Source organism: Scleropages formosus, chromosome 21 (assembly GCF_900964775.1).
Source record: "Scleropages formosus chromosome 21, fSclFor1.1, whole genome shotgun sequence".
Lineage (NCBI taxonomy): Eukaryota > Metazoa > Chordata > Actinopteri > Osteoglossiformes > Osteoglossidae > Scleropages > Scleropages formosus.
The window spans coordinates 18,672,635-18,700,265 of NC_041826.1; the positions used below are offsets into that span (position 1 = coordinate 18,672,635).

The following is a 27,631-nucleotide window of genomic DNA, read 5'->3' on the forward strand; positions in this document are numbered from 1 at the left end:
CACTATGTATTGGCTTAGCACTCACCCTTTTCCACAGCAACTTTCATGGTTCGCAGTTTTCCTTATTTGAAGTATTTAGACATTTGAATACGTGATGAGGCGGTTTGGGTTAAGACTTTCTAAATGTTAAACTTTCTCAAGGCATGCCTCTCCTGGGGTTTGCAATTTTTCACATTCTGTTGGTGGATCCAGATCCTTAACCAACACACAGGTGGTCCCCGACTTATGATGGGGTTACGTTCCGCGAAACCCATCGTAAGTCAAAAATATCGTAAGTCAAAAATGCATTTAATACACTTAATACACAGTTCTGCGTGACAGACTGTGAGATGCGGATCACTGTCGCTGCCCAGCATCACAAGAGAGTATGGCATTACATATCGCTTGCCTGGGAAAAATTCAAAATTCAAACTACGCTTTCTACTGAATGTCTATCACCAGCTCACCATTGTAAAGTAAAAAAAAAATCGTAAATCAAACCATCATAAATTGGGGACCACCTGTACTGTTGAGCAACCAGTATCTACTACAACAGATGATGCTGTCAAAAGCTTCGATTGTTATGAGGCCGGGAATGTTACCCACCACAGGCATAAGCGCACAGAAATACGGTGCGATCAGTGTTACACAAGGACGCATGATGTCCACACAGGGACGTTGTCGCACATGTCCTTGAACACGCAGTAAAGCACAGCTCAACAGCAAAACCCCCCCGGCACCTGCCAGGAAGAGTAAACGTAACACAAATGGGAAACTCTTGCGGGGAACCAACCACGACCCTTCAACAGAGGGGCAACCAAGTCAGTTCAAACTATGGTGGCATCGCCACCTCCGGGGCACCTTAGTGCAATATGCAAAGTCCATGAATTAATGGGGCACAGCAGATGAAAAAGACTGGAAAGTTTTGATGTGTCAGCCAAATGAATAATAATGGTTGAGGAGGTTACCTGGGTATGACTGGACCTTGGCCTTACCCTTGGGTAGCGCAGAAAATGCTGTTGTGTTTCCTGACATTTTTACTTCCGTGTTCACAGTGGCCTAGCTCCCAATTAACGGAAATCAAGTTGCTGTAAGTCAGACTGAGATCTCAAATCAGTAATTTTGCCAACGATCGGCACTTTTCGTCATATGTTTTGGGAAAGAGGTCTTCTAAATGGTAATGACAAATTAGGCAAATGACACAACAAGCCAGGCAAACAAAACAAGCCAGACACGATGGTGAGTTGAAAAAATACATATAAAACTGTAGTCCAGACAGTATCTGTCTTTTGAGATTCTTAGTGGCACCTTTTACAGCCTCCCAGCAGGTTGTGCGGTGGGTAAGCATGAAGTAGCAAAATCTGCAGGAACGGTCTTGACTCATGTCACTTTCAAAATAATCTAAAACCCTACCATACATCCTAGATGTACGATGTGGTTTTTTTTTTGTGGAATTAGGACCCAGCATGGAAATATTCTCCTTGTTCTCCCCACATTTCCCCCTCATGTTTGATGACTGAACTCTGTGATGATGGGATGAAAAGACAGCCATGGCTCCGGATGGCAGCCATGCTGGGAACTCCTCTCGTATTTATGCAAATAGAACCCCAGAGTCCCCAAAGCCGTTGGTGTATAATACACCATATGCATAATTTATTTTCTTAACATATGATAGCAGATTGGTGGGGTGCTTTTACTGGGTTTGGAAGATAATTTGCTCATGTCTATTGTTCTTTTTGGTTCAGCTGAACTGACATAGAAACCCAACCGTTTAACTACAAGGTCCAGGCACGTATAAATTAAGCCAACCAATAAAAAAAAACTACTTACTTGGGAGCAGTGAGCGGGGTGAGCACCTGAAATTGTAATGGAAATTTCACTTCCAACATTCAGTGGACAGTGCATCAGTCACAGACAATTGAGCTGAATTTGCTTCCAGCACCTTTCCACCACTCCAATTTTGGCATCAATATGTAACTGTAGGCAATTAAGCTCTTCTGTGCCACTCAAGGCCATGCAGGAGCCTAGCGATGGAGCGATCATAACACGAAAACAGTCTTCGAACATTGCTATCATTTTATTCCTATTCAGCATGACTGCGATCTGAAGCTGCTCAGAACATTATTAAGTTACTCCAAAACTGCTGATGATGAGGAAACCTGACGCACGGTTGATTTTCGGCTTGAGTGAAGGGTTTACACTCAGCAACATGAAGTGAGGTTTCGGGCAGAATACATCACTGAGGAGGATTTGTGGGTACAACTGAACAAACTGGGGGTTATGTCACTGTGAAGATGGGGAATCATGAGAATAAAGGATGTGCTCACAGTACGTCAACAAAACAGCTGACAAACAAGTGTGACTGGATAAAAATCACATGATCCAATCTAATTCAGACCTGCAACCAGTAGCAATGATTCATCACTGTTAGATATCCTACTTGGGGTTCATTTCATTCCAGTCCATTGTCAACAACCACTTGTCCCAATTGAAGTCGTAGTGAGCCGGAGCCTAACCTGGTAACACAGGGCTCAAGGCTGAAGGGGTTACACCCAGGATGGGACACGACTCCATCACAAGGCACCACAAGCAGTGCTCAAACCCCAGACCCACCACACAGCAGATAGTGGCTGAACCTGCCATGCCACCATGTACTTGGGGTTCACTATCACAAATTATAGCTTCTGGCTCTCAAACTCATTATAGTCACGCGGAACCAACGGAGCCGGGACGGCTGGACCCAAGTGCAGGATCGTTCGTCAGGAATCAAGGAGTCAGACGAGTTATTGTTGTCGGGGACAGGCGAAGGGTCGGAAGATCGGCGGACAGAGTGAGAGCGAGGATCCAAGGACGTGGTGAGGGGACAGAGCGAAGAGTCGAAAACCAGAGAATGGAGACAGGAAGCAAGGGATGAGGAAGAGCAGGACATGGCGCAAAGGGACGGTTGTCTCAGACGAGATTCTGCAAAGGCATAGGAGCTGAGGAGGATCTTTTGAAGGGTGTGTGGTGAGTCAGGTGCTTGGTGATTGTCAGGTGCTGTCAACTGAGGTGCAGGCGTGGGCTTGACAATTATGGGCAAAGACAATGTAATCCTGTTATAAGCACTTAAATAGACCTGTGTAAGAGGGGGTGCGGTGGCGCAGTGGTGCAGTGGGTTGGACTGGGTCCTGCTCTCCAGTGGGTCTGGGGTTCGAGTCCTGCTTGCGGTGCCTTGTGATGGACTCGTGTCCTGTCCTGGGTGTGTCCCCTCCCCCTCCGGCCTTATGCCCTGTGTTGCCAGGTAGGCTCTGGTTCTCCGCAACCCTGTGTGGGACAAGCAGTTCAGAAAGTGTGTGTGTGTGGACCTGTGAGTTTCTGCCTTGGTGGGAACTACATACACACACAGTCTGAAACCATTTGTGCTGAGCAGAGTTGTGGCAAACCGGGGAGCGAGGGAGAGGGGACACATCCAGGATGTGACACCAGCTGTTCACATGGCACCCCTGTCAGGACTTGAGCCCCACCCCTGCATTGCCACCTTTCTGGTGGGAACTAACCCTTCAAAAAGTTTGAAAACCCTAGTCAATATGGATCCCAGTTGCATTCAATGGATTACCATCAGCTAGGATTCTCCCCCTCACTTAAAAGAGCTCAGATTGAATTTATTTAAAGTCTCAGGCTAGATCCAATGTGAAAAAGGACTAGGCAAAAAGTCCAACTTCAGCTCAGCAAGTGGCAGGTAAGGAGAAGAAAAAGTACACCAGCTAACACCCCTGGCTTCAATGTGCCTGAAAAAGTACAATCCAGTGACTAGCAGGAAGTTAAACTTACTTGTGGACAGTGTATAGCTAAAAAAATGTCAGGCAGCCCTTTATAAAGAGAAGAAATGTTAAATCGTGAGGTAGTTGCTGGGCTTGTATGTGTCTGAAAGGAGGAAGCCAAAGGAATAACTTGTGCAAGAGTATAATAGGTCCATAATAATAAAATAATAATAATAATAATAATAATAATAATAATAATAATAATGACCTATTCAAATACACTGTGGGTTTTTTGGTGCAAAGCTCATTTCAGCATGTTGCAACAGAGAGGAAGGAAAAAACTAAAAAGGCTGATTCAAATGTCTGAAAAATGCCAAAACAATGAAGCGGAACAAATCCAAGGGGCAAACGTTTTATTTCGAGTTCTCTCTGTCACTCACTCTCTCTCTCTCTCTCTCTCTCTCTCTCTCTCTCGCTCTCTCTCTCAGCATTTCTTCGCCCTCCCAATTTTTGCTATCTTTCTACATCTTAATGAGTACCATGGCATTCCATCTATGGAGAGTACAGAAGCCATACATCACAGGCGCCTTGTTTGAGGGTGGGGAGATGGCAGGGACAGCGGTGTGGCATCCGTATCTCTGGCAGCACACTGTCCTGCGCTATTAAGATGGAGCAGACAGCTGCAGATTCGCGGAGAGCCTCGTCTTGAAAGGGAGCACGGCAGAGCAGCTTCAATCCACGTGCCAATTTTGCAAGGACGTCCAGGAAGAGCGGTGTCATCTGAATGTCACCAAGTAGAAGCCGCATGATAAATCCGCAGGTTATTAAAAGGAACGTGACACAGCGTGGCCACGTACTGTCACATATATGCAGCCTTCACTTAGCACATGTTTATTCTCCTGTACATTATAGTTCATTGCTGTGACCGTTCCCAGTATCGCTGAAGTAAAGGTGAACTCTCTCTCCGGCGGTTTGCGTGACACCGACTCAAGCGAGAGAGAAATACTTATTATATTACATTAGTATGATGATGATTTAACCGTTCGGTCGAGGCCGACTTTCGGTTACTTTTTGGATCATCATTTTTGGTTGTGATCCATAAAGTATTTTGGCAAAGATAGTGGAGTAGTTTGCCATTGCTTTCGCCACCCCTCCCCATTTATCCAGGCTTGGGACCGGCGTGTCGCTGTTGCCAACTACATGGCTGGGTTTTACTTACATATTTATGAGTTTGTTTGACCATGAGCGAAGCCCCGTATGTCTGTGCATGACCTTCAGCTGACAACCGGACTCCCTCCGTGTCTGTATTACCCTCGATTATTCTTGTATGTTCAATCTCCGGAAATTGTACTTTATTATGTCATCACATCAAAACTGCACAACCTTGTAATAAGGAGGCAACATTCGGCATGCAGCACTCATTGGTGACTCAAGTATGAAATATTGGCATAAATGCGGAGCACTCATAACTGCACAGGTTGCACACCAAGAGAGTGCACTTAAGAGAAAGCAAAATTCTGGCACATTAATGCATATTTTCTCTGCGTTCAACAGTTAAGACTGTAAAAAACATCTCTAAGGAAAACACGGGTATGTGTCATCTCATTTTATTCTGTCATCTCATCTCATTTCAGTTAAGCCGCACTTTAATTTGAACATAACTTTAACAAACAACTCAGGGACCTTTTCTTGCTTGTGCCTTTACTACAATAAACCATTTTGCAGTTAAATGTCTGTTACAGCAGAGGTCAGGCAACCTGTAGACACCTACTGTAGATCAAGGATTCACAAAACTAAGGCGTCAGTACAGATCCTGAATTCTTTTTATTGTACCATTCGTATTTGGAATATCAAATAAAAATAAACTGCAAAATAAAATGCAGTACTGGCAAATTTCACTGTACATGGTTAGAAAATTATAGCTCAGTACGAACAGGAAGCAGTAGGTCTGTTCAAAACCATACTGACCCCGTAAATTTGGACAATTGGGGCAGCAGTTATCGTTGTGGTCTTCCATTGTAATCTGAAAGTCCCTGGTCTGAATGCTGCTCCTACTGCAGTAGCCTTGATCATGGTACTTAACGTGAATTGACACAGTAATAATACCCTGCTATATAAATAGGCGAATCTTTGTGATGTTGGTTATCTGACGTTGTAAGTCATCTTGGTTAAAGTAGCCGCGGACAAAGGCCGTAGACGTTCCGATTTCGCCGAGAAACCCGTTGTGTTTCCCACCCACATCTTCTCTGATACTTTTATTAAAAAATATTATTCTCTTTTATTAAAATTAGTTTTTGAGGATTTGAAATAAACTGTGCTACCTTGACCAAATTTCACTGAAAAATTAACAAGCTGCAAGGCAGACTTTCTCTGTATTAAGCTCAGGTCTAAAACACCCTTCTTTTGTTCATGGTCACTGAATTATTCCCTGTTAATCAAACATTAAATTGTCTAATATTAAGGAACAGCAGAGTCATCAAAAGCAGCAACTTGTACATTCATTTTCTTTGTTATATGAAAGCCACAAATTATTTATTATTGCTGGATACCATGTTCAATGTCTGACAATGTATAATGTGTTAAAAATACTGTACGCTGTGTGCCGTGCAAGAAGAGGGGTTGCACAATGTCAAGAAAACAGGAAAACGGATGTTTCAAACTCAACTGCTGTGTGCTGCAGAATATCTCTTGAGGGTATCGTGAGTTAAACAGATTACTTTTTTCTCGTTTTTTGATCCTCTTTGCTCAGTGAATATTAACTTTTGCTCGGAGCGATATTGAGGGCACGATTTGCGGGCTCCACAGCGTGAGATATTTCACTGCCATTAGAGCCTGACAGACGCCACGACGGCACTTGTGCCGTTCGACCTCAGCCGTCAGCCGTGAGCGATGACCCCACTGCCACATGTAACTCTTAATGTGTTTCTCACTTGATAATGGGGCTATTTTCATGGGCAATGAGGGTGCTGGGTTACCAAGCCCACACGCCAAAGTTCACACCTTTCCATGCACTCTGCCGCCGGCGAGCATCCAGGCGTGTGGATGAAAGGCAGCAGGCGCCAGGCACATGCTAATTAAAGACATGGGAATTACACCCCAGTAACCGATGTATCTTTACATGGTGTGATTCCCAAAAAATCCACCATACTACAACTGCATTTAGAGTTGCCCAGTAAATTGAAGCCTTGTTTAACATTCCTTTCTATTCTGGTCTTACTCTTAAATTATCATTGCCATGTACACATGCGACAAGTTCCGTATTATTATTACCACTATTGGCTATTACTTTTCATTTTATCCACTACTAATGATTAAGTATGCATTTTACAATGTTAGATAATTTAAAAGGATTTACTCTCTTATATAGCTAGGTATTCTTACTGCATAAATACTAAGCGCCTTGAGGAAGGATGCTAAGCCAGAAGTGAGGACTGAACTGAGAACTTTCAGATGACGAAGCAATGACCTTGTATCTAAAATATGTTACCCACTGTAGCAAATATGTTGGTAAAATACAATTTTTTTGAAGTAGTTTGTGACTTCAGCTTGTAGCTACTCATAATCATGAAGAATAGAGTAAATGAAGACAAAATATAAAAAGTGGATTGCTCAATAGGTGCAGATTAATATCACTTTTACATTTATTCAGTGTGCAAAGAGGACTTTTTTGACATGGGTAAAAAGTTATTGACAATGGATAGAGTGCCATGCACCATGTAAATCACCTTGAGGGCATTGCTGTTTACCTTCTATATGTCTTTATATAACAGTTGCCAGATTATGTACTGATATGTGTCTACCATATGGTTTTATGGGTTGTCATCCAGCATCCTAGTGAGGTCTCTCCTTTCCTCTTCTTTATTTTTTCTCCCAGCATGTCTTGTATTGAAAGCAAAGGAAAAAAACTAAATTCTCATGTCAAGCAGAGTGAAAACTTGAAATGTATTGCACCTCATATGTCTTGATGCTTATTTTTCTTTTTATTGAGAGTTTGATATCCATCAACATAAATACATCTGAGCCCACATTTTGAGGTTCATATTTAAGGAACTGAGTACAATTTCAGGAGAAGGAAAATACAGATTTCGCCTGACAGCTTTGAGATTTGCATGTAGTGAAACCTGGACTGAATAACAACTGGGATCAATATGGGATAGAGAAAACCTGCAAAATCAAATTGTTTTTATTTTTGATGTAGCACCCATCACCACTCGCAGCCTCAGTGTGTTTTCACTTGGGTGGTTTAGTGAACATCTAAGTAGATGATAGATAAAAATGTGTCAGATGGTAAGATTAATGATATACCAGTGATCACAAACTCACCAGAAATGTATTGATAAAACAAGGACAATACAGAGTAGCCAATGAAATCAGACTGCATTGTAAAAAACATGGAAGTGCTTCTCCACGTGGCATATGAAGCACATCCATATCTAGTTTGGAAGTTTTCAGCACCAAGTGGGTGTCCAACCAGCCCATGAACACAAACTGGAATGGTCTCTGTGGTTTTATAGTTTGGAATTCATTTGGCAGGTGTCTTTATTTAGCAACTTGGAGCTTACACAGAAATTTCAAAGAGATGAACCATCAGAGGAGATGACATTACATTCCCATCATAGGAGCAACTGACAGCAAAAGACTATATGACAGCCAAGCCATTTCTTTGCACTCCAACACATACTGAATGTTTGGTATAAAAGACATAATAATCTTCATATGGCCACCCACAGCTGGTGTGGATATCCTAAACAACCGTGAATTTTTGAGTAGGAAAGATAAAAAATTAATCTCTGAAAGGACGAAGGAGGACTGAGTTTTCACCAGTGATGGTAGGTCATTCCATGGTTTAGAAGCCTTAGGGGTAAACACTATATAGCTCACTTGTTGAAATCTGAAAGAGACTCTGACATCAGCTTGGAATTATCCTTCAAACATAATAAACTCAGTGTAAATTTAATGGCTGATACATGCAACCCTGAAAGTTAAAATGGAATCAGCTAACATGCTACTTTCATTATATATATTGCAATATGTATACACATATATATATATATATATATATATATACATGCTGCAATTGTATTGGATATATTTTTACCCTTTTTTCATCCCAATTTAGTTGTCTCCATTTGTTTTATATTTGTAAACTCATTTTCCATTCATCAACAACCCCATGGACAGGCTAAGACGCATAACGAATGGAGTGTGTGAATAGCCCTATCTGCCCGTGGCTATTTGTCATACTGTGAGTCACAAAGTACTGCGGTGATGCGAGAAGTGGCACGTCACACATCGTGCAGGCAGCTGCCAACTCGCTGAAACCCAATATGTCTTTGAGTTTTTTAATGAAGTGCGCTTAGGAAGTCTCCACTTGCGAGCATCCGCACTACTTTCCCCTGACCGCTGTCGAGCTCCTTGTCATGCTCAGACACAAACAGAGTTGGCTTTGAACTCAGAGTGAGTACTTTTTCTGGCCCAGCAGTAGGGCTGAAGTCAAAGTTGAACACCAGTTTGGGTGTTAAGAGTGTGTGCTTGTGAAGGAAGGTGGAATGACACCAGCCAGTGACATGTCAGCTAGACCAATACCAGCAACCAGGCATGCTTCTGGGGCTGGCTTGGTAACAGACAACTTCTCCCTCCATTTTCAATTCATTTACACACAGCAATCACATCTCCTCTGTAATCTTTCAATCGGTTTGATGTTACTGGAATGTGTTTTGCAGCTCAGATTTGCACCCTTGGGTGCATGTCTCTACTTTTACTCATGTATGGAGCCTGCTGGAATTACCATAGTGGAGGCTGGGATTTCCTGATGGACAGCGTCACATTTATTTATTTAGCTGATACTTTTTCCAAAGCAACTTATAGGCTTAAAATACTTACAATTATTGACTCATTTATAGGGGGTGTGGTGGCACAGTGGGTTGGACCAGGTCCTGCTCTCCAGTGGGTCTGGGGTTCGAGTCCTGCTTGGGGTGCCTTGCAATGGACTGGCATCCTGTCCTGGGTGTGTCCCCTCCCCCTCCGGCCCTACGCCCTGTGCTGCGGGGTTAGGCTCCAGTTCCCCGCAACCCAGTATGGGACAAGCGGTTCAGAAAGTGTGTGTATTGACTCATTTATACAGCAGGGTAATTTTACTGGAGCAATTTAGGGTAAATACCTCACTCAAGGGTATTATAGCCAGAGATGAGATTGGAACCTACAACCTTTGGGTCCCAAGGCAGCAACTCCAACCCCTACACTAGTGCCTTTCCAGACATGGATCAGAACGTGCAAATTATTATCTGTCAACCTCCCTATTTTTTCACTCCCAAATTGAACTGGCCAACAAACATCAACTCAGCCACTTCCAAAATGAAGGCTTGCTGTCGCTGATCTTCTGTGGACAGGGTAGACACAGCTTCACCAACTGGGCCAAGTTCAGGCCGCTTGCAACAATTCCCTGAGCACACAGGGTGCGCGCCATGACTTCCGTTTCCGTTTCATTCAGTCTGAATAATCGAAAGAGATTGAGAGGAAATGAACAGACACATTCTGAGTAAACCAGAATGTTCTAAAGACCTGGACTATGGACTGGAATCGTAGCAAAGAGCTCATCAGCACAAATGTGATGCATTAGTTGTTGTTGATGTTGATGTTGCTAATGTTGATAACGCATCGGTTTGCCGCTTCCTGTTGGGAGACTTTTTAATATCCGGCATCACGGTACTGTCTCTTTGAAAAAGACTGGCTGTGTCATAGATGATCAATGAGCTCCAGCCCTTATTTTAGGCCAGGCTGCACCTGGACATCCATCTCAGACACAAATTCTTGGATGCACACTAAACCAATTCTGTCTGAAAGGATTTTCAAAATCCAAGACTGTTCCCATTTATTGAAGTCACTCGAATGTGATACATTGTCATAGACACATTTTGACAGTCCTATTATAGATCTGCTATATCTATTACACGATCTCAGCATCATACCTTTGTCACCACATGTTGAAGTGAACTGTTTGTTAGAAATTTCAGTAAGGCTATGCTGGTGAGAGGTTATTTGGGGAACAACAAGAAGGTGTAAAAAATAAATGGTCTGGATGTAGGCAGCTTGTTGACTCCAGACCCAGAAGAGGGAGATTGAGGTTCCAACGTCTTGCTGCTTGCAGGATGCTGAAAAAAGAGCATGCTCAGTACATGCTCCAGGGGGTGAGACGGGGGGGGGTAGGGGGAGAGCCAATATTTGAACAGCTGAAAAACAGAGCGAGAGCTGAAGCCCCAAGGAGCAAACGAAAGGAGAGCTCTTTGCATGCCAGGTGTTAACTATGCACGCACACATCCATTCCCAGAAACCAGGGCAAGTTGAATGGGTTTCAGCTTCCATGTGAGAAGTCTACCAAACATCTGTCAGGAATGAAGTTGTCCTGTAATTATTGGTAATTACAACTGATAATGATATGATCAAAATTTGAAAAATAGAAAAAAAAAATGTGCCAGTCTTCAAGACCTCGCTCCTTTTTGTCGCAAGGATTTATTATTCTAAATGTATAAAATGCTAATGTTCTTTTTACACACCTTACCATTACCCTAGCATTTTAATATGCATTTAAATACTGGCTATATTCCATTAATGGACTATGCAGGCATCCCCAGGGTAGAGAACTGCTGCCTGGTATGACACATTAAAAAGCCGTTGAGTGGACTCGGTCTCCAACTTGGTCCGGGGAGTCCTGTAGTTCTGTGTATTCCAGGCGTGCCTTGCAGCCAACAGTGCAGTAGGACCAGCATGGCATGATGGTTGCCCCAAGTGCGTCGATATGATTCTCCACTAACACTCGAATCACCTAAACATTGTTGTTGTTTAGTCTGTTAAATTGCGCTTGAGTACAGTTAGTGTGTGTTCGTATACATATATATATATTTATATACAGGTGGTCCCCGATTTACAAAGGGGTTATGTTCTGCAAAATCCTTCGTAAGTCGGAAATATCGTAATTCGAAAATACGTTTAATACACCTAATGCACGCCTCTGCGTGTCAGACTGGGAGATGCGAACCGCTGCCGCTGCCCAGCGTCATGAGAGAGTATCGAACCTCATATCGCTTTTCAGGGAAAAAAAATCAAAATTCGAAGTACGGTTTCTACTGAATGTCTATCGCCAGCTCACCATGGTAAAGTCGAAAAATCGTAAGTTGAAACATCATAAATTGAGGACCACCTGTATATACTGTATTTTTTTTAAAAGCTGTGACGTAAGGACATGTCGCAGGAACAGCCCAGCTCCCTCAAGGCTCCATTTTCAGCTCTGGTGAGTCAGTTCGCTGAGTTTTTTTACCACTATACGCAGCAAAGTACATGCCGTTGACTCCTCACACCATTCGTCTTAGGATCTAAAGAGCGAAAAATGAAGAGGGCTCTCTTAAAAGGTGCAACTGTAAAAGGGATCCAAAGAAATAAAATATGAACACTGAAACCTTTGTACAGGAACTTAATTACTGACTATATAATATGTTCGGTACAAATAGGATTTTTCTTAACTGTACTCAAGTCGATCCAAAATCCTGTCATCTGGGCCATTAGTCCTCATTGTATATTATCTGCAAATTAACCCAAAGTCTCACTCTAGCTCCGATGTACTTTTTACCTGGCACCCTGAGTTTCACAGCCTGGAATGTATGGCACCCTTGTGGTAATTTTGTTGAGATCACCTTAATTTAACTTAAGATCCCATTCGTCCTGTGCCACTAATCAGACCCGTGGTACCGCTCTGCCTGGGTGGAAGGATATTGGAAGTCTCTGCTGCTCCTATCATAGAAAAACACTTGATGGAACCAATGTCTCGGTGCTGAGCTCTTGTCACAGAGGGTCGCTGGGGAAATACTGTATTGTTAGCAGAGGAAGCAGTGACACGTTGTAGAAAGGGCTTCATCTGATCCTGTGCTAAATCCCTGCTCTCACAGCTGTCTGCCACTGACTGTTTGAGATGTCCTCCTAAAAAAATTTATCAAAAGCAAACTAATTACGAAGGTGTGGAACTCGAGCAGGAGGGTATCTTCACGGCACGGCCAAGAGTCTCTTGACAGCTGGCCCTCTTCTCTGGAATAGGGGCATGATATATATATTTCTTTATCTTCTTTCATAACAAATCGTTGCAGCTGTTGTACAATCAGATAGCTACCTGAACTCTTTGTCTAGTGGGGAATGTCTTCCATCTGCCTATTTTGTGAAAGCATAGTAGTAGAGTAAACCTCTTCTTAGGTCAGTAGAATCTTTCATCTTAGCGGAAAACTCGATACCTCCAGTAAGAGAGGGCAGCTTGGCCTTGTGGGTGTGGAAAACCTTTGACTTTTCTTGGGTTTTGAAGGTAGATGGGGAACACGGAGACCTTTCAAAGACCAAACGTCCAGAGAGCAGTCAGTGGGTAAATTGCTGCACTGGTACCATCAACCACTTCAGCAGTAGCCATAAGTGATTCCTGTTTCTGCCATTGTTACTGTGGCCTCCACCCAGGTGCCTCTTGTTATGTCTTTTTTCACCGGGGATTAGTGAGGCTAGGTGAAATGACTGTTGCAGTGACTGGAGAGTTCTCAAGCCATTGCATCTATCTTGAATGCGCAGCAGCCTACCAGCGGTCAAACGGCTTGTCAGTAACGTGCGAACCATTTCTCGATGTCTGGGGACAAAAGAAACAACCCAATGGAAGACAAAGTCATGGTCGTAGGGGCGGCAGTATCGGTGCTTGGCCACCCGATGGAGCCAGAGCTTCTTCTGAACATGCCATCCCAGTGAAGCTCAGCAGCATTCATGAGGCCTGAATTGTCAAAATCTGATTTAATGTTCAAATCAAATATGTGCCCTGTAAATTATGTATATGTAAGATAAGATACCGTCCAACGAACTGAAGCTCCTTGCAGAATTTGGTAACTATAGCTTGAAAAAGGTTGGTATGCAAGAACTGCTGTTTAAACCGAGGAAGAAGGAAGAAGTGACAATGAAAAGAAGGGGAGTTACAGGAAGTTAGTGGCACTTTCAAGCTGACTTGGATACATCGACAGCGCCGGTAAATTGCGTGTTTTGCTGGACTGAAGTCAGGAGCAGAGTTCAAACAATCTTTATTCCTTTCGGAAGTAAATGGTCCATCTCTGCAACGCGGTGGGTACTTTCCTCCCAGGGAAAGATAGCACAGCCAGAAGCTTTGTGACAGCGGGCGCGAGGAAGAAGGTAATCCGACTATCGATTTTCACCACTTCAAACTCCAGCCCCAAACGCATCTGGTCTGCACTCTCCAAGTTGAGAGTGAAACATCAGAGAACGTGTTCTAACCCGCAGGTGTGTAGTCCACATGAAAGTGGTGCGACAGGCGCCGTACTGGAGGCCCTCACTGCCTCCAACGTTGTGTGAAGTGATGGCGTCAGATAAGATGCATGCTTTTTTATTATTTCTTGAGATGTTAGGAGTTGGCCAATGTTGCCGTGGCCTTCAGGGCAGGCTTGTCTAGGTCAGTGAGGACCACCCAAGGTGATTGAAAGGAAGCCAGTGGTTTTCCAAGAGCGGGAGCTGCCCCCGTAGCACCGCAATCGCGTCGCCATTCTTGGCACCTCCAATTTAAGCGCGTGAGCGGGGACGTTTATCTGCAGATGAGCAGCTGCAGCCCCGCACGGTGCTGGCAGGCCTCCTGAGGTGGCTGCTTTCTGTGATTCAACTCACTGAGCGTGTGGCATCTGGAGTCAATGCCCCTGTAGACAGTGGGGGTGCGGGGTGGCGCAGGAGCGCATGGCATGCGCACACACCCATGATCTTCTGATCTAGTGCCCACGCCTCGATCATATGACAAGATCAGCAGACAGAATGCTCATCACGGAAACGGATTGGACGTACACCCAGGCGCAGGCATCGGCACACCGTGTGCTCGGCTGATGTGCCGACGAGAACCCAAGCTTTGTCATCTTTTCACCCCGCTTCCCTGCTCCAGAGATGTCCTCACAGCCTGTCACTAAGAAGAGCTAGCCCATCAGTTGTATAACAACAGAAAAGGAGTGCAAGCTGTGAGTCAAGCCGAGGTTGCTTCTCTCACAGTTAAACCCATTTCATTGCAGTTTCGTATTATCGTTCTGTAACCAATGACATTGGATGTTTACACAAAAGGAATATGGAAAAGGTTATATGCAAAGATAACAAGTGGTATGCAAAAGGACAGCATCTGAGGTCAAAAGTGCTCCGTTTGCTTTATGTAAAATAACTGTAGGGTATAAGCGCTGACGGGTCAATGAATGCAACACAGCAGACACATCTTACAGGATTAGACTGATTTAAACTCGTTCTGCTCCTGTTCATGTATTATCATCATATTATCCCTTTGGAACATGGGTTGTGCGATTTAAAGCGGTAAAGTAACTGTGAGGGTTTTGAGCCTGCTGGTCACTGTGACTGAACTCTGTAACTGTTGCAGCTAGAGAGAAATTCCAGTGAAACATCTAAAGTTCTCCTCTTCTTTTATTTTTGAAGTGCTAAGCTGGCACATAACGAATTAACTATGGAAACTCCTTCTGCTTCGTCTCTAGGTGTAGAAGGTTCTGAAGCCTTGACCCAGCAATCTGTGGAAGAACACTGCTGATTCTATGAAATGGAGATGTCCAACATTTCGAATTCCAATGGCTCTGAAGAGGACAACGCAGGCACCCTGTTGCCGGAGAGTCCGTACAAGACAGTGGAGGTGGTGTTCATCGTCCTGGTGGCTGGGTCTCTCAGCCTTGTCACAGTGATTGGGAACATCTTGGTGATGCTCTCCATTAAGGTCAACAGGAGCCTGCAGACTGTCAATAACTACTTCCTGTTCAGCCTTGCATGTGCAGACCTCATTATTGGGCTTTGCTCCATGAACTTGTACACTGTCTACATCGTGATTGGCTACTGGCCACTGGGGCCAGTAGTGTGTGATCTGTGGCTGGCATTAGACTATGTCGTAAGTAATGCCTCTGTCATGAACCTGCTAATTATCAGCTTTGACAGATACTTCTGCGTAACCAAGCCACTGAGCTACCCTGTGAAAAGGACAACCAAGATGGCAGGAATGATGATTGCAGCAGCCTGGGTTCTGTCCTTTATCCTGTGGGCACCAGCCATTCTCTTCTGGCAGTTCATCGTAGGGGGACGGACCGTGCCTGAAAGGGAGTGCTACATCCAGTTCTTTTCCAACGCTGCGGTCACCTTTGGCACTGCCATTGCTGCCTTCTACCTGCCTGTCATCATTATGACAGTTCTGTACTGGCAGATCTCCCGGGCCAGCAAGAGCCGTGTGAAGAAGGACACTCGCAAGCCCTCTGGTGCCCAGCAAGAGGCCCTGCTATCACCCGGTCAGGTGCAGAGTCATGTCTCCAAGCCCAACAACAATAACCTGGCATCAGGGGACATAGAGAGAAACCAAAGTCAAAACGCAGAGAAAACCACCAATAAAACTGACAGCAAGCTGCAGAATGGCAGAGGCCCATCCACAACTTCAGGAGATGGAAACGGTGAGGTGGACGAAGGCACGACGGTAGTCTTCGGGCAGAGCGAGGAGAAGGAGAGCTCCAACGACTCTTCTTCTGTCAGTGCAGGGGCATCTAACCTGAAAGATGACGAAACGGTGCTGCAGAAGGAGAACTGCAGCGCCAGCCCAAGTCAGCCTCCACCACGCCTTCGGGCCAAGAGCGGTGCCTCCAAGCTCACCTGCATCAAGATCGTGACCAAGTCGCCAAAGGGAGACTGCTACACAGCATCCAGCACCACCGTGGAGATTGTACCTGGTGCAGAAAAGCAGAATCTGGTGACGAGGAAGATTGTGAAGATGACTAAGCAGCCGCCCCACAAGAAGAAGAAGTCAGCACCTTCGCGTGAGAAGAAGGTCACACGGACCATCATGGCCATCTTGGTGGCCTTCGTGGTTACCTGGACGCCCTACAACGTCATGGTGCTCATCAACACATTCTGCTCCAGCTGCATTCCCACTACGGTGTGGACCATTGGCTACTGGCTCTGCTACATCAACAGCACGATCAACCCTGCCTGCTACGCCCTCTGCAACGTCACTTTCAAAAAGACTTTTAAACACCTCCTTCTCTGCCAGTACAAGAACATTAGATCCACTAGATGAACACAAGTATGGCATTTAGTTTTGTGACATTTTCTTCATTTTTCTTTATTTTTTCTATAACCTCGTCTAGCACTTTATAGACATTCAAACAGGTGAGGAGTAACGCATTGCCTGCTCTTTTACTACAGTGCACAGAAGATTCTGGAATGCAGCAATAGGGTCATTGAAACAGTGAAAAAATTATGAGGCGTGAAGAAAATGGAAATGTCTGGTATAAAACAAAAAAAGCACATGTCTTGAATAACAAAAGAACAACACAACCGTTATTGAATTGGATACTGATTTTCAACGGAGACAAAATTACTAAAATTACGATGTACCGAAACGCGGTTGGCTTCATTTGCTTGAAAATGTGCAGAGATGGATGCGACGTGCATATTGGCAGCACGCACAAACACAACAAATCAGAATTAAAGGCACACTGGGACACCTTGGGACAATAGGATCAGTCAAGAGAGTGAAGGATCTAGCTTTGGAACTTCTGCACTGTTAAATACTTCACCTATTCTATGGGAATATAGGGCTGACTGGATATACAAACCTTGTGTTTGTAATTCAGTAAACACTACACCTGTATATATGTGTACATATATAATTACATGATGCGACTGTGTGCAAGTGCATGTGTGGGTATGAGTGGTGTGGGGAGTGATGGAACACTATACCAAAAGCAAACTCACAGCACTGTTTCAGCAGAACCTCAGCACACGCTCCAAGTTGTTGGTCCTCACGGCGTGATGTTTCCACCGAAGCGCCCGACAGCAGAATAGAAGGAGCCCTGATGGCGTACTGATGTCCAGGGGCCTCTAACGGTGAGACACCTCCAGGGATGGCTCATTCACATCCTTCAAAGGGACCACCAGTGACAGACAGATAAAAGCCCCTCAGCTTCACTTTCAGTGTCAGAGAGAGGAATTACGATCCTCATACCGACAAATCTTGTTCTTCACGCCAAACCCTCGGAAGTGTCTAGCAATAAAAAAAAGAAAAAACAAACAGAGTCGAAGGGATACAATCTGTTACCGAAACAGCCCATTTTCAGTGTGTCCTGGGTGAATCTTTCCCTTGAAGGATTTTTTCCTTGAAGAAGGAGCGATTACAGTTGGGTGTCTGAGGTTATACATTGCAGCAATATATATTATCCATGTCCAGTTAAGGATCAAAACAGGGTACAGCTTCATGGTAAAAACTACAGAAATGTACCCTACTTGCTGTTACTATTAATACCACATCAATAAACATGTACCTTTGTTAGGAACTGTGAGAAAATATCGCAGTGGATTGTTTTCAGTAAAACGACAGGACTGAAGGTGTCAGACCCTAATGCCACCAGTTCATGCCTTTTTGATTTAAGGCATGTTCCTCTACTGACTTTTAAGCGTCTAAAAGTTTTTTTAAAAAAAAATAAAAATTGGAGACGCATGGCTGCACACGTATTTGCCCTATGGATGGAAATATTCAGTTAATCCATGCAGTCTGTCCGGCGTGCAGATGTAAAAGCGGAGGGAAGCGGGACTGTGAGTTAGGATACTGTTCCTCAGATATCAGACATCTTCTGGGCACAAAGGACACTGTTGATGGCTTGATATGAACGCACTTGCTCAATCGTGTTTTAGATTTCTTATGTTATCACCCTTGAATGGGGACTATAACTTAATCACAGGTAACTGCCTAGTGATTCAAAGGGCTAGTTTATGTTATAAATGTGTATGTAAGTTGTCATCACAAATATCCAACAGGCGCTGCATCATCTTTTAACCGTACAATTTTGTTCTCAGTTCAGATAGAAACCCTTAAACCATCATACCAATACTGTTGTATAAGGGCACCCGTATGCAACACTCATGGAACATCCATCCAGTCCTTTCATAGTCTCTTAAAATCATTGTGTAAATTGATCATTTATTTTTTTTAAAAAATACACATAAATAATAATAAATAATAATAATAATAATAATAGTAATAACAGAATCAAAAATAAATCCAATAAGGGGTTCCATAATTTTAGTTTTTTGGCTGAAGATACAGAATGAAGGCCTGCCAGACCTTGGGTCTCACGGATTAAAGCATCATTTACCGGGCATGTCCATATACCACATTGGATGGTCCATTTTATTACGACTGTGCCGCTGAACCACTGATGGAACCAGCATGAGCGGTTCGGCGAGAAAACCACATCATTCACTTCTCACTGTCTCGCTGATTCGGTTATTTTTCCTACCCTCTGCTAATGTGTTCGTGTTCAGGCACGCATGAAAAATAAATACAAATGGCGACACTTTGAACTGCTCTCTATAATAAGACTTGTGAAGCAACAGAATCAGTAATGAAATGTAAGTATTAATTAATTAATTAATTAATTAATTAAAAACGCGCCACGAGGGGAAAGAGGAATTAATGTAGGAAACAGTGTGGCGTTAATTACTCGCGCTGTGATTTTAAATAACGAACACATGAAGTCGCTAATGCAGATGAATGCATGGTCCACGCAGCTGGGTGGCAGTAGGTAGCCACTGGGCGTGCCACTCAGTCTCAGCACATGCCAAGGGCCTTCGGCCTGGCCCATGGTCCCAGCAGCACTTGGGAGGCATTTATCCAAGTACACAATCCAGGCATTTGTCACCGTGATAAGTGGACCTGTCTCTGGGTATCATCTGTCATACGTCTGAGCAGCTGGCAACAGCCTCCGAGCTTTCTCAAATTTTTGATTAATCTCCGACTAAGCTGTTGCATGAGTGCTACCAAAGGAATATAATTGCACTCTAGGATGGCTGCAGCAGGGTGTCCTGGGCCAAACATTGATAACTCAGTGTTGGATGACAGGAGAAAGGAGGAGGGCGCACACTCTCAGTGACCCATGTATCCCTTAAGCACCTAATTACAGGCCTTCTCGGTCTTAAGTGGTGCCGTTGCCATTTATAGATTTTGCGATGTACACAAACTCATGCCAATTCTCTCTCTCACGCACACACACGCACGCACGCAATGACGAGGGGCCCGAAGTTTGCACGGTAAAGCCCCTCATCCCATAAGCAAAACCCCAGGTGGGCTGTGAGCGATTTCATTAAAAAGTAGATGATGGGGGTCACTCTTGGTGGGCATATGTTGGCGTGCGAGGAGGGTGTTGCATGTCTGCCTTGGTAGCTGTACAGAGAGCATGGAAGCATGTCCTCTGACCTTCTTTCATGAAGTGTAGCTGAGTCGGTGATCATTCAGAGGAATTCCATAAGTTCCCTCCATGCTCATAATTATGGAAGACATATTATTTCTTTACATAGTTAAAAACTCTGCTTTTACAGACATTACTTTGATGTGTGAAACACCCCTTGTCAGTGGAAAATATTGTCCAAAATCGACATTTTGTTCGCATCATCTGAGTGATGGTGGTTGGGTTAAATGACGGCTTCCAAAGGGCTAAAAATCATATTTCTTATGTGCAAACTATAACGATCATAATTTTCTACCATTTAAACATACCGCTTCGGGAAGAAATTGGTTCACTTATTTTAGGACGGTTGTGGGCAGCCCTGCTCCTGGACAGCCACTGCCTGGTCAGTTTTCTATGCCGCTCCTAACTACCTGTTTCTAGAAGATGAGGAACACCTGTCGAATGCTCAGAGACAAGGCAGTGGCCTTTGCTGAACATTTGGGAGTTATGATCAAAAATTCTCCACTTATAATATTAAATGTTTTTAATCTGTGTTCAATTCTTCGATGAAAACAAGAGACTCGCTTATTTGTCAGCAATGAAAGGAAAGTGAGCAGCAGTGGGACACTTTGTCATGACCCAGTTTGCTGACTGAGCCTTCATGAAGATTTAATTTAATATCTGAAATCCATCAAGGCATTTCTGAATATACTTCCTCTAAATGTTTTTTTTTTATGGGGCTTGACTTTCCTGTACGCCAACTATTTCCTTCTTCTATAGCAGTGGCCCTCTTTCCCAATTTACCCAGTCCTGCTCCTCTTATTGGCTCAGAAAAGAGTCTTCGATGCCTTGGTAAGAGCTTGCAGTGCGCAACTGAGCAAGTGCCTTATAACATATACATATGTAAATTCAGCCAACGCCGTCTTCATATACACAAGTAATTTTTGGTTGTAATGTGTGCAGTTTTAAAATATATCTTTTTATTGCTTTTGACTTTAAATGTAGTTTGACAGTTTACTATGAAATGCATTTTTAGACAAGTTATGAATTCCACATTATTTGTTGCAGGAATTATTATAATTATTGTGGAGGGGGGTTAGTTATGTAAATATATGTAAATAGTCCATATTTCTTTTTTAATATGGCAAGTCTGTGGGTCTGGGCAATAGTGTGGTTACGGACAAAGACTTGCCCCCATTGCCAAAGAATTACCTAAAGCACATTATATCAACTGTGATCACTGCTTGGGAATTACGTGCTACTGACCACAAAAAGCAATTCAGATTGTCATGGCAATTTTTCTTTTGAACATGTGCATAATTCATAATTCATGTGTTCATAATACATTATGAGGTAATATAAATGTTTTATTTATGGAAACCCATCCGAACTGTTAGTGCTTTGATTTAAGAACCTGCTGTACATGACATATAATGAAGCCAGAATTATGTATTGCTGTCAAAAAGAATATTTGTTCATCAATTATTCTGAAAGATTTGTTTTATGCAGGTACATGCAGTTCTGATTATACGAATCATTATGTATGCATATACATGTGTTACAACTTGTACATAATTAATAGAACTATGTATCTACTGTCACAAAGCATCATGTTCAGTGTGTTTAAAATGCTTGTGATCCATCCCTGGAGGCTATCTGTGACACTTTTGCAGCACATACAGCGGTGATGTGCTGCTGTCTGATATAGAATCACATAGACCGATATCTTGTGTGTGTCTGTGTGTGTGTGTGTGTGTGTGTGTGTGTGTGTAAGAGTGAGAGAGAGAGAGGGAAAGAGTCTTTGTGTGTGAGTATGAAACCTGTTAAGCATGAACAGGTACTGTTTGTAACTTAATTTCACAAACTGTAAATTAAAACACATGTGAAGACAACTTTATGACGAGGAAGACACAACACAATAAATATCTCCTCCCAGGATTCCAAGCGGTGAGACAGATTTACTCCCATCCCCAAAATAGACAGCATCTCATACAGAGACACTCGATATCATACTGTCCGAGACTCATCAGTCAACGACAATAAGCACTCAAAGATACATGATGAGAGCAAACAGTTCATGTTTTTGTACGGAATTTCACCTGCGTATGTCGACAATGTTATGTTGCACAAATGTACTGTATATATTAAGTTTACTTGTACATGATGAAATTTGATGTAACTTTCAGTGGGAAAAAACTGTAAGGATTCGAAAGTGTGAAATATTTGGAATCGAGGAGCAAAGGTCTCGTTTCATCTCAGAGGCCATTCCGAAAGAATCGAAGTTACATCCTAACTTACAGTGTCGTGGCACAAACCAAGAGGCTGGACTTTCTGATGATGGACCAGGAGAGGATGGGAGTGTAACCAAAGGGACAGACAGCCTAAAGAAGTCCTAACTGGACAAACAATTGTCTGGACTTAACATTGAAACTCAAAGCAGACTTTTGTATTTCTTCTGCCTATATGTTTACTTTTCGATTTCGCTCATGTACGGAATCCAAAAACCATGCTCCGTCATGGAGTGGCAAAGCTCAAATATGTATACCCTGCGTGCACTTAGAAAGTAATCCTGCGAGCAAACCAGAGGTAAATCGGGTATCTGAGCTCATGCTTGGCCACATAAGTACAGAAGTTCTCCACCGGTGTCCTTTCGGATGAACGAGGGACGAAGACCACCGGTAAAAACTGCGGCATCTAGCGTGAAAGATTTCGCGTCTGGAAGCGGATCAAGTGCTCTTAAAGAAAGAGAGGGCAGGCGTTTTACACGCAGCTAAGAAATGTAGAGAGAGCACCAATGAGAACAGCAAATGACCTCGGAGGAAGAGCACTCAAGGAGAATTCCCACTTACTCCACATCCTGGATTTTCAAAAATCTGTCACCGGATAGGGGGTGCGGCGATGAACTTTGCCTTCCGTCACACGTGTACAGGACGTGTGTCGTGAGCCACCTACAGCCTCTAGATCGTCACCCGCCATGCTGTCATCCAGTGACTTGTGGCTCCTGCATAGAAAACCTCTTGACAGCACATTATTTTCATTGTAAATAGAGCACGCATTACATGTAATGCTTAAAAGCTACAGTTAAAATGTAAATACATGTGTTCAGTAGTAACTGCAATGTGCCCTTTCCCACGCTTTCTCAGCCTTCTCACCCACTACCATATCATCCTCATGCACAATACTCTGATTTTTTTTTTTTTTTTTCTCAAGCTTTTTAACGTTTTTGTTTTCTTTTTTTTTTTTTGCCTTCTGGGGTATTTTATCAGACTTCTTATGATCCTGTAAAATGATATATTCAATGGATACGTTGTACCATATTCTTTAAAAACAGATTCAGTCAGCTGAAATTAAATCACAGTGTATTTGTGGGTGTTTTTCCAGTATATGCGCACCCGTATGTCGGTTAGGATGTCCAGTTTTGTCAGCAAGTCGCAATAACTAAAAAATCTCAATAAAGAAATCATGAATGATTATTTGGTAGGCTTTCCATTAAAAAATCGCCAGTTGATTTGTAAATAAGCATAAGGTTGAAAATTAAAAGACTGATTCAAAAAAATTGCTTTCTGTGTAAATAAAGAATATCTGAATAACTCATCTGATTTACGAAAGCTAATGATTCATCATATGCTGTGATTTGTTATACAATGATAGACAATGCAGTGTCACACGTAATAAATAGAACACTTGACATGACTTTTTAATTTTATATATTACCAGCCTGAAAGAATGCATCTTAAAAATGACACGCATCAAAAAATCTAAACTTTTGCATGAACTTCATTGCTACATTTGTAATAAAAATGTAATAAAGGTTAAAAATAAACACAAATAGCATATGTATTTCAACAACAAATTTATTAGCAAAAGTGTGATGTAATAAAATGGGTACAGACTCCAGGTAAAACCACAGTTCCTGCTTCCTTGTTTTACACCCTTCAGTGGTAGAGGTGACATACTGTATGTGAGGTGTTACATAAACCAAACTAAAAAGGCTACTTATTTTGGACATAACAGCAAAGCATATGCACATATTTCTAGTCAGTTAAAATGAAATCATAACTTCATACACAAGGTTGTATGAGTTAAAACCTTAAAATAATTATAATCCTTTGAAATGACTTAACATTGAACTTTATTTTGCAAAATTATTTCATTTTCTAAACGCCTTCCACCGCATATTTATTGCCAAAAAGCTAAGAAAGGAGGAAAATGCATGAAAAGTCAGAACAGTGATGGTAAGTAAAACTGAGACTCTTGCACCTGGACACTATGAAAATGAGAAATGTGGAAACGATCCTATCATCATAAAACACTCGCAAGGGTCCGCAGACGTGACACCAGCGCACGCGTGGCGTGGGAATCGCGACGCGTGTTTCGGAAGCCGCGAACACGATGAATGATCAATATGAGGATGGGGGCAGCAGAAGGACGAAAACGAAACATCGTGTGATATCAAAGAAACTCAAAAAGCTTTTCAGAAACTCCTGAGTTAACATTATAGTTTTGAAAAGCCTGCAGTTTAGGTACAGTACATGGAACCGCTAAGAACACCACAGATAGCAAAGATCGCGTAGACCACAAGGACGACTTGACAATTCTACGTCTGACTAACTACGGAAGCTGTTCACAAACCACCACCTAGGCAGAGCGTACATACATAATTTACAATATTTATGTTACCGGAAGATTATTAAGAGTGGTTTAGTACTGGCCCGATCCCTTTATATGGTTCAGTAAGAAAGCAATTAAAAGAAGCTACTGTTGTCTCGCTATCAGATAGTAGGAGAACGAATAAATCACATCATACAGTTTCACTGAAATGCACCCCTCTCCTCTTGTGGTACCGCCGAGCCGGTGACCTGTTGGTGGGCCGAGCAGACGCCGGAGCCCGGACGGGTGTGCTGGACTTTTGAAACCACACTGCTAGTCCATCAGTGTACGGTCCTTCTTCTTCCCCTCCCGCTTCGGCTTCTTGGAGTCTGCAAGGAAACGGGGAGTCTCTGGGTCGTATTTAAGGAATCGTTTAAGCGTCTTTGTTATTTCGTGAAACACGGAGACGCTGGCGATGATGCAAAACCTTCCCCGAGAGGGCGTGCGAAAGGGTGTGCTCTTCATTCATTTTCATCGCATCTAGTTCCCTCTTTAGCTTGCTTGGAATCCAATAAATATAATTCTGGGAGTTATTACACAGATGATTAAGAAAATGAAGCAAAAGGTACCGGTCCATGAAAATCGTGATTCTACATGATGTCATAGCTAAAGGACTAAACCTTTCGCAGCCAGATATTAGGCAATCAGATATTAGATATATTATGATATGCATGGTAGATGATATATGATTAGGCAATCAGATATAGATATATTGTCAGATATATGCAATCAGATATTAGGTAAAACCTATATGGTCACTAGCAGGATGTAAGGATTTCAGTAATGAGAACATAAACTAGAGAATGTCAAAAATGAGTTTCGTCTTCACGGTAAGACTCACGGTTGGTGGCTATGAACACACAAATATCGATCTCGGCTGCTGCGGTCACCCAGAGAGCGACTACTCTGTTCGGATGGTCCAATCTACTAATCATCTGCTGATGGTAAAGCCCTTCTCCTTATCGCTCTCTCGTTCACTCAAACAAACGCCGAGGGACTTGTTCCGGTCCTTTCTCTTAGCTCTCCGTGCGTGGTTCTCACCACAGGTGTGTGAAGCTGTTAATGTCTGTTATTTTATTACACTTATTCTATATAACTATACAACACCAGGGAGTGCGACAGGTTCTCGGGGACTAGTGGGGGACCAGCAGATACAGAGTGTTGCTTGAAAGTATTGGACCCAAAGATCGCAGATCTGATTCCCACCTCCAGCTGTAGAACCCTCGAGCAACACGCAGCACTTACCATAAATTACTCCAGTAAAATTACCCAGCTGTGTAAATTGGTAAATAATTATAAGAACCTTAACTTTGTCCTTCACTTTAGAAAAAGTGTCAGATAAATGTAAAATATTAAAACAAACTTACAAAATCTAAATCTTAAAACAAACTTAAAAAATTGATAAGTGATTATGATTTACACTGCTGATTCTACTTATCTACTTTAACTAGTGTAACTTGGGGTTCACTTAATTTTGCACTTGCTCTACTTCTGTTTTTCGACTACACATATGATTTCCTCTAAACCAACAATTGAACTGGTCATTGCACAGCTACCAGGTGTGGTAATTAGACAACTTCTGGTAAGTACACACCTACCCATAGGTCGCAGGTTTGAATCCCACCTCTAGCTGTAGTACCCTTCAGCAAGGTACTTACCCTGAATTGGTCCAGTAAAATTATGTTCAAATGGATAGATAATTGTAAGAAGTTTAAGGTTGTCAGCTGTTTTGGAGAGAAGTGCCAGCTAAATAAATAAATGTAAAATGGTTCTTATTAAATAACAATTTTGTGGTAAATTTCAAGCAGCACTGTAAGCAACAGTACTCTGTGGAGTTACTCACTAGTACTGGGGTGACACATCAGACTTGTTTGAACTTACGTCTAAGTACAAGGCAGAATGCCAGCACTTACTGAGAATGTTAATGGCAACTCCATTTTGCACTATAGTACATAAACACAACGGGAACGTTGTAGCACAGTGGGTTTGATTGGCTCCTGCTCTCCGCTGGGTCTGGGGTTCGAGTCTCGCTTGGGGTGCCTTGTGATGGACTGGCGTCCCGTCCTGGATGTGTCTCCTCCCCTCTCCAGCCTTACGCCCTGTGTTGCCGGGTTAGGCTTCGGCTCCCTGGGACAAGTGGTTTCAGATTGTGTGTGTGTGTGTGTGTGTGTGTGTGTGTGTGTGCATGAACACTCACTTGTATCCTGTAATACACACACACACACACATTTTCAGAACCGCTTGTCCCATACGGGGTCACGGGAAACCGGAGCCTACCCGGCAACACAGGGCATAAGGCTGGAGAGAGGGAGGGGACACACCCAGGACGGGACGCCAGTCCGTCGCAAGGCACCCCAAGCGGGACTTGAACCCCAGACCCACCGGAGAACAGGACTGCGGTCCAACCCACTGCGCCACCACGCCCCTCTTTATCCTGTAATATTACTGTATATATACATGTGCACATATAAACTGAAATAATTAAGGATGGATATTAAAAGCAAGACAGCATGTCTTTAACTGTACGTGAAGAACCTGTGTTCTTCATTCATTCTGATAAGTTGAAGTACAGCTGTAGGCTGGTTTTTTTCGGGGGGGGGGTGGCTATTTAAAACAGCTTTGGCTCGGCTGCAGTGCCGCGTTGTGCGATACTATCAGCTTTTCCTGTACGTTGTGACAGAAGACAAGGGAGGGGTGGATCTTTGTTATCTGTCCCGCGTGCCCCCCCTCCCCACACACCCTCCCCAAAGTACTGCGTCCCCCACCACCCCCAACCCGATGACAGACACCACACAGCGAAGGTCCTGCAGTTGGCAGGTGTGCTCATCAGTGTGTGGCTGCATTCCCTTCCAGCAGAGGAGACACCTGATTATCCAGGACGAGAGGGCAATAATGGGATGGAGCCGCACCATTTTTAGAGAGGCCCGCGAGCGGTGGTTCAATTACGCTGCCGTCGGAGGGATGAGAGGAGAGTCTCGGTGTCATGAGATATGCAGATATTTG

General features: G+C 43.3%; 2 protein-coding genes across 2 annotated transcripts in view; one reads left to right on the plus strand and one right to left on the minus strand.

The window, feature by feature from the left end:
- chrm2a (cholinergic receptor, muscarinic 2a) overlaps nt 1-18,746 on the plus strand; it is a 64,086-nt gene extending 45,340 nt beyond the window's left edge. The window contains exon 2 of the mRNA XM_018729787.1: nt 15,260-18,746. Within this exon, the coding sequence (XP_018585303.1) occupies nt 15,322-16,830 (1,509 nt within the window). The 5' untranslated portion in view covers nt 15,260-15,321 and the 3' untranslated portion in view covers nt 16,831-18,746. The remainder of the gene's footprint in view (nt 1-15,259) is intronic.
- A 5,073-nt stretch (nt 18,747-23,819) lies between these two features.
- The window catches only part of ptn (pleiotrophin), a 34,621-nt gene continuing 30,809 nt past the window's right edge, over nt 23,820-27,631 (minus strand). Inside the window, exon 5 of the mRNA XM_018729932.2 lies at nt 23,820-24,957. Within this exon, the coding sequence (XP_018585448.1) occupies nt 24,902-24,957 (56 nt within the window). The 3' untranslated portion in view covers nt 23,820-24,901. The remainder of the gene's footprint in view (nt 24,958-27,631) is intronic.